Below are 13,933 nucleotides of genomic sequence, written 5' to 3'. Positions count from 1 at the left end.
AAGTTAGGGACAGGCAAGTACTCTTTTTCCTATTACCAAGATTTTTCCCAAAACGGATTTTGCTTGGAGAGGTTTTAACGAGACTTGCTTACCTGCACCTTTGTAATCAAAGGTCCATCAATACACTTTTAATCCATTCTATTTAAACTATGGGCATCTTTACCTTCTTTTCGCAACTTTGGCTATTACAATGCCAAACTTTATTCTGAATCCGGTCAATCAGAACTTGCCGATCCAACAACTAAGCAAACTTTATTATGAATCCGATTAATCGGAACCAGCCGATCAAACAAATACCGGAACTCTGTTCAAAATCAGAGTTATCAGACCTCACAGATCAATCAAATAATCGAATTCTATTCCAAATCCGAATACTCGGACTTACCGATCATAAAACAATTACCGATCAAATTAGATAAACCGATCTGTACATCTATATCTCTCATAGATATAGCCAATCAGTTTTATACATCACTCCATTCAACCATTCAATTAAGGTTCAAACACTACAATTTCAAAACGCATCTCTAAAGTTGTACAAAATTAGCACCTACTTCAAAATATCTGACAATGGAAACGAATACAAATTGGCCATCAAAATTACCTAATTATCAGAGCATATAAATGCCTTTAGGAAGGGCATACACCAAAACAGTCAAAAGCCCAAAAAGGAGCAAATCAATTCACCAACTACTGCAGTTTAAATTAGCCAAATTCAAAAGCGAAAATATAAACTACTGTTCAACATTTTCATCTTCCTGCTCAGCATCACCATCATCCTCCACCATGATCCCGTCTTGAACTATTTTACCTGGATCCATCTGAGAAAAGTCCACCTCAGGGGCTAGAAACTTTGCCTGAAGGGAGGCTCTTTTAAAGCCTTCAATAAAAGAATCCAGAATCTCTCCCTGCCTTTTCTTCTCCATCTCCTTCAACTGACTCGTAACCTTAATAATACGAGCACTCATACTGGAGAGATCGGCCTCCTTTTTCTTAATATCCTCCACTTCCTTAGCATAATTTCCTTTTGTGAGCTTCAACTCCTTTTCTAATTCAGTGAGCTTAGTTTCAAGCTCAGCAATCCTAGCAATTCTCAAATCTAACTCCTCTTTCAACTTTGGATCCGACTTTTCTTGGGAATTTTTCTGATGTTTTTTTTTTCTCGGCTACGCCCCAAACTGGCAAGTCGAAGACCAACAACCTTAGAAAAAGCAACAAAACTAAACGATCATTAACATGCTCCCCAATACATATATCAAGCAACAAACAAATCAAATAGTACAACATTACCTGTATGTACTGATCAATGGCCACGTCTCCCACCTCGTCAGCCAAAATAATATCGGTCAGGGTCTGACAAACTTCGTCGGCAGCAATCATAAAAGGATAATCTTTCCCCCAGATAGAGGAACCCTCACTCTGTGCAACAACATCATGCAATTTTTTCTGACTCTCATAAAACTTTTGTATCTCCTCTATTGAAACTTCCAACCTCTCATCATCAGAATCTTCCGACAGTTCCTGAGGAATTACATAAGGTATTCTAGTGATTTTCTTTTCATCAGTTTGAGTCACTAAAGGTGGAAATTCTTCCTCATAAGATCTGAGGGTGGCAATGCATAGGATTGAATTGACTGGCTGATAAAGATAATCCATAGAACCTTTGCGGGACAATCTTTTCTTCCTGAGCATCGGTGCCGCATCTGTATCATCAGGGGGCTGGGCTTTTTATAGGAGCAAGCGGCTTGCAGTGACCTCTTTTTTTTTTTTTTGTTCCTCTGTCGCCTAGCATAATCATCATCATCAGTGTCACTCCATTGGTTAGCACAGTCACAGTCAGAATCACACATGGAGGGATCAAACATCCCAAATGAAGTGGCCATTTATATGAGAAACATAAACAGGTTTTCCATTTTCATAGAAATGTATAGGTGGATCATCTTGATCGTGAGTTGTTTGCATTTGAACAGGAGAGATCATATTAATCCTTCTGAAGGATGGTCCTTGCAGTGAAGTTTGCTTGATTATTCCAGGTCTCTGGAAAACAGTAGTCACCGTTCCATCACTATTATGAGTAATAGTTGGAGGTGTTGTAGTATGAATATCAACATGTTCCTTTGGAAAAGCTTTCTCATAATCAGTAATCCATTCCAATGGAATGATAGAAGAAAGCTCATCAGTAGTGATCATTCTTGGAATGTTTACGATTGCTGGCCCTCTAGTATTATCTGTGAACATGAATAATACTTCTCCTGTAGTGTTTGGGAGATTGAGATCAATAGCATGGTCTTGAACTCTGTAGAGAACTTGGTGGTGCAAGGTGGCCTGTTCAGCATTAGAGTCTTGAATTACTCCAACTAGCTGTATTTGGATTTTTAGCCTTTGACATATCGTTGAGTCCGATAATCTCATGGTGAAATTAGGAGCTATAGTAAGAATGACACTTCCATTTGAGAGTGTAGTTACTAATGCTCTGATTAAGGCATGTTGGTATTCTTTGAAAGTGGTATCTAAAAGAGCAACCTTGGCTGTCATCGAAAGGGATATTCTTCCATGAAGAGTAAGAATAAGCCAAACTGCTCCCAGATGCAAATGAGTGCAGCCTTGGTTTTGGTAATTTTAAATGAGTTCTTGTGGAATTTCTAGGGTTATATACTGTTCAACAGTAGTGGCTTTTAAACCACACTATTGTAGATGGGAGGACTGAATGACTTCTTTAGGAGGAGGAGAAGGGTTTCTGTTAATAAGATGGCGGATGAAGGTGATGGTTGATTTCTTTTGTCTTTGGTAGAAAGAATAGGGACTTATAAGAGAGTATTAAGTGGCTGGGGTTCGAAAGTCTTCTAGAACATGAATAAATTCTACCAATTGACCAATCTTATTGCCAAGGGTTTTCTTTAAACTAGAGGGTAATCAGTCTATACTTAAGGAGGTGGAATGATGTATGGATTGTGAAGCACTTAAAGAGTCTAGGGTTCATGTTTAGTAATTCTCTCTTACTTGCTTTTACTAGTAATACCTTTTTTTTTTTTATAAACTTGAGGCTCTGATACTATAGAGGTGGATTTTCAGTACTTCAGGAAGACAATACTATAATACCTTAAATGTTTATCTCAATCATTTTTATCAACCATTTTATCGAGTGTGATTGAAGGGTTCGAACAAAATTTGGTATTATAATATCTGAATTTTTTCTCACTATGTACTTTATGGCATTGAATGAAAAAGAAGAAAATAATTATTTAATTGTACACTATTATTATTATATTAGTAAAATGTTTAAATTTATTATCTTAATCATCTTAACTATGTAAATGTGACTAGATAATTCATAACTGTGTAAAATTTTTTAATTATTTTTTTTATCAAAATTAAACTCTCCAACATAATTTCCAAAACATTTTTATTATCTTTTTGAGAGTCCGGAGCAGACACCAGAGCTAAGTTGAAAGTTTGAGCTGAGGAAGAAGACGACGAAGGAAGTGAAACATTCAGAGAGAGAGAGAGTGTGGGTGTGATTGATCCACTCACACACACGCTGTCATGAGGAAGCGGGATTTGGCCATTCTCATGCTCTCCGCATTCGCCATTTTCTTCTCCCTTCAGGTTAAACCCTAATCCCTTACCCCTTACTCCTTACACTCAATCCCAATTTAATCTCATGTTCAATTTCCATTTTTTTGGTCCCTTTTATATTCGATTGGTGCCAAACTATGCTGCTCGGTTTTGAATTGCTAATTCAATGGCAACTCGGTTCAGCACGAAGGTGGTGTTTCTTTCAAAGACGCGTGGATGCACCTCACCGATGAATACCCAATCAAATACGAAGCCGAACGCCTTCCGCCACCTTTGGTTGCTGATCTCAATGGGGATGGCAAGAAAGAAGTTCTCGTTGCTACCCATGATGCTAAAATTCAGGTACATTATTCCCATTTTTTCCTCTCTTTTTTATTTTTTATTTTTTGCTCGTGCCAATTTTGATTCATTTCTATAGCCTCATGCTTATTTTGGTATCCTTTGTGATTTAAGTGTGAATGATCATTTCTTAGCTCTATTATTTGCTCCATAACTTTGTTGCAACTTGCAACTGGTACTGGACTACTAGTAGTGTGTAGCATCTGGGATTTGTAATTATGGCGGGTCTCTACGCAGGTTTTGGAGCCCCATAGTAGGCGGGTCGACGAAGGATTTAGTGAGGCACGTGTGTTGGCCGAGGTGTCTCTGTTACCCGACAAGATTCGTGTTACGTCTGGGAGACGCCCTGTTGCTATGGCCACCGGCTATATTGATCGTTACAAAATGGGGCAACGGCAGAAACAGGTTTTGGTTGTAGTAACTTCCGGTTGGTCCATAATGTGCTTTGATTCCAACCTCCAAAAGTTGTGGGAAAATAATTTACAGGTTGGTTGTGTGAATGGTATTTCAGCTGTAGCATTTCACAGGATATAATTTTTCACTGTATCTTTTTTCCATAATCCTGTTATGTTCGCTTGAGTTTACTAATTCTTGTAGTGGCCATTAACAGGAGGATTTTCCCCATAATGCTCACCATAGGGAAGTAGCAATCTCTATAAGCAATTATACTTTGAAGCATGGAGATACAGGATTGGTCATTGTTGGTGGGAGGATGGAAATGCAGCCATATGTATGTGTCCCTTCCCTGGTCTTTATCCCTTACTTTGTTATTGTATTTTGCTGTGTATGCTTGTTTCTACAAGCTATGGCAAAGCACGTTATCTAAAGTTGATTGTGTTTATCAACCTTTCTGAAAAATTAAAACTATAAACAATTTATGAGTCAGATTAACATAAGGTCATGACTTTCTCCTTGCTTTGAGTGTTTTTGTTTACGTTAAGGATGAACATGAAAGTTCCCAGTCAGCTATATTTAACGAAGCATGATTTTGTGGGTTTCCTTCTACTTTTGGAGTTTCATAAATTTCCGTAGGCTACTGATTATCATGATGGTAATGATTTTGGATGTGTATCCCTGGTGTGTAATCAGAACTAATAGTTTATCTTTCAATTTGAAGCAAGTGTATTTGGTACTATGTGGTGTCTTATTGCTGTCTTAATGTACATATCAACTGTTTTGGTATAGTTTGTGCTGATTGGTTTCTCAAGCAAATTGTTCTGTCACTCTCAGGTTTTTATGGATCCTTTTGAAGAACTGGGAATGGGAGCTAGATTTTCTGAGCAGCAGAGAAGAAGTGCTACTGAAAAGGAGGTATGCCTATACACATGGTTGCTAAACGTTTTTGTCATTTTGTTTTATTACCATTAGCATGCAAGGGAGTACCAGAAACATTGATTTATCCAGACCTTAATGATCTGAACACAAGACCACTGTACTTGAAATGAACAAGATGTGATATAAGACAAAAGTGTAATTCTAATAGGTTATAGTTAGAGAATATTGACCTTTTTATAGTGTTCTATTGTTTTGAACCATTTTGCGCTTCTTTTTTTTATCTAATTCATCTTACTCCCTGTTCTTCCCCCCTTTGCATATTATCTCATCCCCTTTAAATTTCTCTTTATGTTGGTGGAAATTTTGACTATTTATTATGTTCCTTGTTCTGAATAGGCTTCTGACAACTCTGGAACTGTTGATTTACGCCATTTTGCATTTTATGCATTTGCTGGTAGATCTGGCACAGAACGATGGAGGAGAAAAAATGAGGTGTCTTTCTTTTCTGGTCTTTGTCATGCACTCATGCTTTCTAAGTTTGGTGTTCTTTTCTGGTCTTTGTTATGCACTCATGCTTTCCCATGGAGAGGGATACCTGAACACAAGCATATGAACAGGGATTTTAATTTGTGACTATACAGTTAAAAAGAAAAAGTCATGATCACACACACAACACAACACAAAATGAGGAATATAATGATCCAGAGCCTGGTGTTGATAAATTATTCCCATGGAGGGATACCTGAACTCAAGCATATGAACAGGGATTTTAATTCGTGACTATACAGTTAAAAAGAAAAAGTCATCAATCACACACACACACAACACAACACAACACAAAATGAGGAATATAATGATCCAGAGCCTGGTGTTGATAAATTATTCCCATGGAGAGGGATACCTGAACTCAAGCATATGAACAAGGATTTTAATTCGTGACTATACAGTTAAAAAGAAAAAGTCATCAATCACTCCATCACACAACTGAAATATGTTCCCAACAAACTCCAAATTCAGTCTTAACAGTTTCACCTGGATTAGATATGTCACAACCTACATGTTGGTCATTTTGGTTAAATGTGTCATGAAGCTATTATGACATCTACTTTGTAACAAGCATCAAGCACGTGTTGCATTATTGTCTTTTCTATTTACTAGTAATATCGTGTTGTCTTTTCATTCTTCAGAACATTGAAGCACAGTCTTCAGATGCTTCACAGTTACTTCCACAGCATAACTACAAGCTTGATGTTCACGCTATGAATAGTCGTCAACCTGGAGAGGTATTTACATTATAGCTGTTCAGATGAGTCTTAGATGCTTTGTATTGGTGGAATCTGTGGAATGGATTTGCATGAAGCAGTAATCCATCCTGTGGGCTTTGACGTAATAGTCTTTCTTTTACAAAATATGTTTCTGTTCTTCTTCCCATCAGCTCGGTTATGTATGTGCGTTTTGGTGCGGATTGTGTTTGTTATATGTATAGCTTTTTCCATTCTTATATTTCCTCATTAGTTCTCTAAACAACTTCTAGACAATGGAAAAGTAATATTGGCCCTTCCCATCCTAAATAATATCCGAACAAAGAAAAGTTCAGCTGTGTTACGTGTTTTATAGTCATTGTGTTCCTAACATTCCTTTATTTTATATAAAATTTATTCTCTCTTCAATAAATAATCAACCATCAAAACAAAGAATAGCTTAGAAGGATTGCCAGAATCCTATCTAATATTCACCCAAGTATACTCGAGAAACTTCATCAGCTCCTTCCTCTGTCTGTGGAAACACTTTGGCTTGCTTAATTTAGATGTAATTGTGAAATCTGTATCCAGTATCATAGGTATCTCCCTAAAGGATAGCTTCCTGTGACATGTGAAATTCTAGTTTGAATGCAGGGAATTCAGAGAATCAATCCTGGGAGTTATGCCACATCATTGGGTATGTTATATTAGTCAAACTTTACTCTCTTGTGGTAAAGCTTTATCTCAGATGCCCTAGAAACTTGATGTTACACACACTTTATCAGGATAGGAGGGAAGATACTTTGTTGAAGTTGGCACACTTCAGGCGGCACAAGAGGAAAACATTGAAGAGAACACCTGGAAAGAGTACGAATTACCCTTTCCACAAGCCTGAGGAAAATCATCCTCCAGGGAAGGACTCAACCAAAAAAATTTCCAACATAATTGGGAAAGCTGCAAATTATGCTGGTTCAGCAAAATCTAAGAAGGTTACTACTACTACTACTAATAATAATAATAATAATAATATCTATTAGAGTTTTCTAATAATAGAAGGGGGTTAAAAAAAAAGGAGAAAAGTTTTCTACGGTACTAATGAGAAGCCCCAGTCACATCCTTACTTTTGGGGGATCCTCATTGTTCTAATGATGTTTTCCCCTTGGATGCAGCATCTACCTTTTGTTCCAACAATAACCAACTACACTCAGGTTTGGTGGGTTCCTAATGTGGTGGTGGCTCATCAGAAGGAAGGGATAGAAGCTATTCATCTGGCATCTGGTCGAACAATATGCAGGGTATTTATATAGACTCCCTAATCAGCTTGAATTTGATTATTGCTTTTGTCATTATTTGCATACCTTGATTAAGTCACAATACAAGTTTGCTAAGTAATTTGTGAGCCTATTGTAACGCTGTAACTACTGATACTGTTTCTGGTCTACAGAGCAAATCATTTCTTAGTGTAGAAAGTATTAGTGTTTGTAGGTTTTTATTTAAAAAAAAGTTAAAGAGAATGTTTGGTTCATCCGACTGTCAAACCTTTGCTCTTGGTTTCTGTTTTAGCTAAAATTTCATTAAGCTCTGACATGTTATTCGCTGATCTTATTGCATTTTCACTGTAATGACAACTTTGTCTTTTTCAGCTTCATCTTCAGGAAGGCGGTCTACATGCTGATATTAATGGTGACGGAGTTCTAGATCATGTCCAGGTGCATGTTTTGTATTTTTTTTTTAAATAACGCTAGACCATCATGTAATTTGACTATGATATGAATGTTTAGTATTCATACTATTAGGCTGTTGGAGGAAATGGTGCTGAGCAGACTGTAGTTAGTGGGTCAATGGAAGTGCTTCGACCTTGTTGGGCTGTTGCCACATCAGGTGTACCAATAAGGGAGCAACTGTTCAATGTATCTATTTGTCATTATAACCATTTTAATTTATTCCAACATGGAGATCTTTATAGAAACTTCGCTCGAAGTCCAGATATTGCTTCTTTAGAGGTAGCAACGCCTATTCTTATTCCTAGAAATGATGGCCACAGGCATCGGAAAGGAAGCCATGGTGATGTTATCTTTTTGACAAACCGGGGCGAGGTATATGCTATTGTTCAACTTTGTTTCTCTAGCCATATAACATCTATTATTTTTTTATTTGGTCACCAACCAATACAATTTCAGTTTTGTTCACAAAAGTGTTTCAAGTCTCAATTACCTTGTTCTGGTTGGTGTTGGGCGAATGCATTGTGATGCTTCCATCTGATTACTGTCATAGGAGAACATGCTTTGTATGATGCTTGAATAGCTTCACCTGGACCCATATGATATTATTGATGCTGATATAAGGACTGGGATAAAACTTTTCCTTGCAGATTACATCATACTCCCCTGGTTTGCATGGTCATGATGCTATTTGGCAATGGCAACAATCAACTGGAGTTTCATGGTCAAATATGCCTTCTCCATCAGGGATGATGGAAGGTGGTCAAGTGGTTCCCACACTGAAACCTCTCTCCTTGCGATCACATGATAATCAGGAAATGATCCTTGCAGCTGGTGAACAAGAAGCTGTTGTAATATCACCGGGAGGTAGTATATTGGCTACAATCGAATTACCTGCTCCGCCAACTCACGTATTGATCTCTGAGGACTTCTCAAATGATGGGCTCACTGATCTCATTCTTGTAACCTCGAGCGGAGTGTATGGCTTTGTCCAGACCCGTCAACCCGGTGCTCTCTTCTTCAGCATGTTGGTTGGTTGTCTAATAGTTGTAATGGGAGTCATATTTGTCACCCAGCACTTGAATTCAATCAAGGGAAAGCCTCGTCCTTCATCTGGTCCTCGGTGAAAGCCAGGAATTGCAGGCACTTCAGAACCAAGAGAAAAAATTGTGGAGGTGTATAGAATGCAACCACTAGTGCGTCAAGAGTATTCAAAAAGCATGGAGTTTAACGTAAGATTTTGGGAAGGTGCTTAACAGTGTGGCCATTGATTGTAACAGTTTGATAGAAGTGGACAAGATAGCAATGCATGTAGGAATTTTCATGTTATAATGTTTGTTATTATGAGGGAACTATACTATGTTGGCTTCACTGACCCGAGTTCATGTGATTGCGGTCACCAATTCACCATACATAGATAATTTACAAAATAAGACTGTACCTATATATTTCAGAGTAAGTTGATTCACACTAGAAACTTACCTGAGTTCAACTCTTGCTCTCTTCCACCTCTACATTTTTTCCCGTCTTATAACGGCGGTTAACTTCGCCCAAATGTAGCTTGAGGGTTTTCGGTCGAAGTTCTTTGTTCATATTTAATTCTTCCATTTTTATTTACTGTTTCATTTTTTAAAGAAGAAACCTTTTTTTTTTCCTTTATTATATTGAAGAAGTATTTACCTTTTTTATTCTGTTTTCAAAGAAAATGCTAAACAAAGAATAAATAAATGTGGCCGACTAAAGATAATTTGGGAAAAGAATTAGAGAAATAATGTTATTCCACCCATACTATTATATATATATATGAAGTTATAGAAAAAAAATGACATTATAAAAATAAAAATAACAATATTCATTCTAAAAAATTATTATGTTCTCTTGAAGTATTTTTTCTCTACGTGTGTTTATCTTGAAACGTTAATTGGATTTAGTTTTATTTTAACATAGCCAATTGGATCAGACGTACACGAGCCACATCCAAAAAATATCTCTGTAAGACGAAAGCTACTGTTTCTCGATTTTGTATATGTTCTATAATCTATATAGCATATACCCTAGGATTTTGTATTGTGTTTTATTTTCTGTTTTCTTTACAAAATGAATTTTACACTAGCAGAAAATGCTTTTATCTTAATTCTCCTTCTGATAAAACTATCAATTATTTTATATATTATAAATTTTTACTATTATGCCGATATTCTTACGGGTGGCTATGATTTAAATAGTTTTGTTATCGGCTTATCGCCGTGCTTTCATTGAATAATTAGTTAGTCTCGTTGCCAATAAGAAACAAGAATGAACTTTAATTTTGCTAACCCTAAAAAATAAGTTTGCAGAATCATGCCTACATGGATCTCTTCCTTTATTCTTATGGGCTTTTGTTAATGGTCGGTTTCTCAAGATGACTTATAATTTGACTTGATCAGTTATTTAAGATGAGTTATAATTCGACTTATTATTTGAAAATGAATCCTCTCAATTGTTAAAAAAAATTGAGGGTGTAAAATATGATCTCTAATCTTTTATTATTTTTTTTTTCATATTTATTTTTTATCCAACTTACAAAATTAATGATAAAAGATCATATTTTATTCTCTCAATTGTTAAAAAAAAAAAAAATGAAAGGATCCATTCTCCATTCTTGTTGGGTAAATTCAATATATCAACTGGAGTCATACTCTTCGAGAAGGAAATTTTGTTGCTGACTTTCTTGCCAAGAAAGGACGCAAGCTGCATTTGGGTCTTCAATTCTTCGATAGAACGGCAGAGCCTATCTACCACCGTTTTGATTGTTAGAGGGTCTAGTTGGTTGTTTTTCACTTTTTCCTTTTTTTGTTTGGCAGAATTAAGTTGATAGTTTAGAATTGTTATATAATTATATATTAAATCATCTAATAATTTTTAATTAGTAACTTATATGAAAATAATTGTATCCGAATTTTTACTAAAAAATTTTGTTTGTGTTTCACTTGATTTTTGGTAATTTTGACAGGGTGTTGAATTAAACTCATATCAAGATCTCAGTTTGCAGAGCAGATACGACTCCTCTAAAAAAAGTGAGCTCGATCGGAGAATTACTTAATGTAGGTATCAAAATTGTATATATCGAAATATTTGTGATAAATTATAAAATAAAAAAAATAAATAAAACGAAGTAAAAGTCTGAAAATAAAATGCTTGAAAGAAAAGAATAAAAAATAAATAATATAAAACAAAATAAGAAGAAAAAGAAACGGAATAAATAAGTACGGTAGCTGAAATAACAAACAAATTAAAGTTTAAAATAAATGGTGGAAATAAATTAAAAAAGAATTAAAAACGATAAAATGAAATGAAAGAGAAAGTTAAAATAATGAAGACAAAATGAACAAAAAAAAATTGAACCCAGACATTTACATGTACTTGCACTCCATATATCTCTTTGGCGTCAGCGTGACTATGAATTTGTAGAGTTTCGTGTGATGTTGTAGTGTTTCAAATTGAAGTCCCTTTTTCACTTCTGCCTTCTATTTATAGACCACAAGGATAAGATTTGCAGAGTGTTTTTCTCTTTCCACGATCTAGTTTCTTCCTATTTTCTAGGCCACGACATTGCCTTGACCATAAAGAATCTTGACTCCCAAGTTTGATGTTCCACATCTTCTCTTACCTCGGTCTTCAAGCCCCACGTTCCATAAAATGATTCTAGATGATGCCTTTATGCAATTATCTTATTTCGATTTTTAGAAGTCACTAACTCGACTCCTTCTAGGATAAGTCAAACCCTTGTGCTCATACTATTATGAAACAACCCATGTTGTGATACTTCAGTCTACATTCTCCTGGAACAATCCACATACTATGACACCTCGACTTACATACTGTCGACTCACCTTTAGGTCAAACGATCATGGTCGAGTTATCTGAACTGTCGAATTTTTGTGCTAACATATTGTCCCTTAAAATTGGTCTTTTCAGAAAATGAAATGACGAGTTTCACTTGATCACATGCCTTGCACATGCCATTTTTAAATTTCAAAATTTTGAAAAGACAGTTATGCAGAAACGAAATGGTTCGCACATTTCTCTGGGAATATGTAACGTTTCCAATGAGCTTTAATGGGTCTCCTCCTTTTAAACCTTTTCACATTCTCAAGTTTCACTTCTTTGTTCATACCTACTATTTTCATCATTCTTCATTCTTGCAAAAATCTTTCTCCTCTTTCTTGAAATCCTTATTCGCCTTTTTCATGGATTCTCAATCTGGCCTCCATTCTAGCAGTACCCCCGTTGTTATCGCGGCTTCTTCTTCTATTACCATTGCCTCCACCACTTCTACCACTGTTCCTATTACTATTTCAACTATGGGAGATACTACATCATCCTCTCTTCTTGCTTCTACTACCACCACTGCGGCAGCCGCTTCTACTCCTGGCGGAGCTTCTGCTACTCACGTCTCTCCTTCACAAGAATAAGACAATGATGATGTTCACATCGTAGCTCTTCCTCTTCTGGTGGCCAATGTGTCACAATTTTACAACGATGACGGTACTCTACGAGCTCCCAATTCTAACGTTGAGACTACCGAATTCTGGAGAAGCCATGTATTGCTTTCATTCTAGGACACAGACGTCTTGTATCCATATTTAGGGCCACTTTTGACTCAAGAACAAGTCGATTCTATCTCTTCTTTCTTTCTATCTTTTCCTGAATATCTTTGATTTTTTGCAAAAATGTTAAGGCTACCTGTTTTGCCAATCGAGTTTTCAAAACAATACCCCCTAAGAAATCTAGCTCCTTATTTTCAACTTGGATGTCGAGGCTATCTTCGACTTACAAGTTTGTATGAAAATATTTAGGCATTGCTTCTGCTCTTAGATTAGCCACTTTCGACTTGTCTTATATTGCACCTCTCTTAGGGTCTAGTTTGTACTTTTGGTGCCTAGCCACTAATAACTTTTATTTCTCTTATGGAATGATGGGTCAGACCTTGATAAATTTTTTCTTTAACTGGCATTGCTCCCGATTGGAAAGATGGATGCTGGACCACTTCATACCCTGATGATATTTTCGACATCAACTTCGACTCGACTTCTGTGTCGAGCTTTATTCAAAACAACATGGGTTTCGAGGGTGACCCTGTGACTGACAGTGAGCATATAACTTTCTCACTCTTACTCTTGTGGCTGAATGCTTTTTTTTGTCCGAAATCGATTCAGATCCAAAAATATAATTATCTGCCGTTAGTTATCATGCTTCACTGTAAAAAATATGTCAACCTTCCTTCTCTAATTCTGAGTCAATTGTATGAAACACTTTCTTTAATAGTTAGTGAGATTCAACAAGATGAGTCCTCAATCAACCCCTTTGGTCCTCTTTGCGTTATAAACCTATGGTTGAAGGCTGTACTCGAACCTCGATTCACTGCCTCCTCTTCTGAAGTTCCAACAGCCCAGCTTGATAGTATCCAACTTTCTTTTCTTTCTTGGTCGAAACCAAAAAGCATGTCATCTATCGACGCTTTTTGTTACTTCATCAATATCCTTCTTAACATCAAGATTAATGATGACTCTTCTTACTACCCAAATCCATTTGCCTATCGAAAAAGTGCTGTGGGGTATCTCCATTCTTTAACTAGTCACAAATCTGAAAAATCAAGAGACTGTCGATGAACTATGGTAGAAAACATTAACTCCCAAAATTCTTTCTGTGGGTCTCCTTCTTGAGTCAACAACGACTCTAAAAAAGAAATTGGTCACCTATTCCCAATTCGTGTCGAGACAGTTTGGTCTTGCACAAGCG

At 36.4% G+C, this 13,933-nt stretch overlaps 1 protein-coding gene across 1 annotated transcript; it reads left to right on the top strand.

Moving 5' to 3' along the window:
• The first annotated feature begins 3,269 nt into the window (after nt 1-3,269).
• On the top strand, nt 3,270-9,629 carry LOC112749484 (uncharacterized). Its single transcript, XM_025797739.3, has 13 exons — nt 3,270-3,606; nt 3,760-3,918; nt 4,153-4,401; nt 4,526-4,645; nt 5,146-5,226; nt 5,587-5,682; nt 6,378-6,473; nt 7,075-7,128; nt 7,217-7,420; nt 7,601-7,726; nt 8,075-8,140; nt 8,228-8,527; nt 8,803-9,629. The coding sequence occupies exons 1-13, from the start codon at nt 3,544-3,546 to the stop codon at nt 9,277-9,279; spliced, it is 2,091 nt and encodes a 696-aa protein (XP_025653524.1). The 5' UTR covers nt 3,270-3,543; the 3' UTR covers nt 9,280-9,629.
• Nucleotides 9,630-13,933: the final 4,304 nt, after the last annotated feature.

Source organism: Arachis hypogaea, chromosome 15 (genome assembly GCF_003086295.3).
Source record: "Arachis hypogaea cultivar Tifrunner chromosome 15, arahy.Tifrunner.gnm2.J5K5, whole genome shotgun sequence".
NCBI lineage: Eukaryota > Viridiplantae > Streptophyta > Magnoliopsida > Fabales > Fabaceae > Arachis > Arachis hypogaea.
The sequence above is the reverse complement of the archived record's forward strand: the minus strand, read 5'-3'. Positions and strand labels throughout refer to the sequence as shown.

What these genes read in the sequence shown, in the direction of transcription:
- LOC112749484 (XM_025797739.3), top strand. Translation starts at nt 3,544, where the DNA reads ATGAGGAAGCGGGATTTGGCCATTCTCATGCTCTCCGCATTCGCCATT. An exon ending in ATAGTCGTCAACCTGGAGAG is followed by an intron (nt 6,474 to 7,074) that starts GTATTTACATTA and finishes GTGAAATTCTAG; the next exon opens with TTTGAATGCAGGGAATTCAG. An exon ending in TTTTGACAAACCGGGGCGAG is followed by an intron (nt 8,528 to 8,802) that starts GTATATGCTATT and finishes TTTTCCTTGCAG; the next exon opens with ATTACATCATACTCCCCTGG.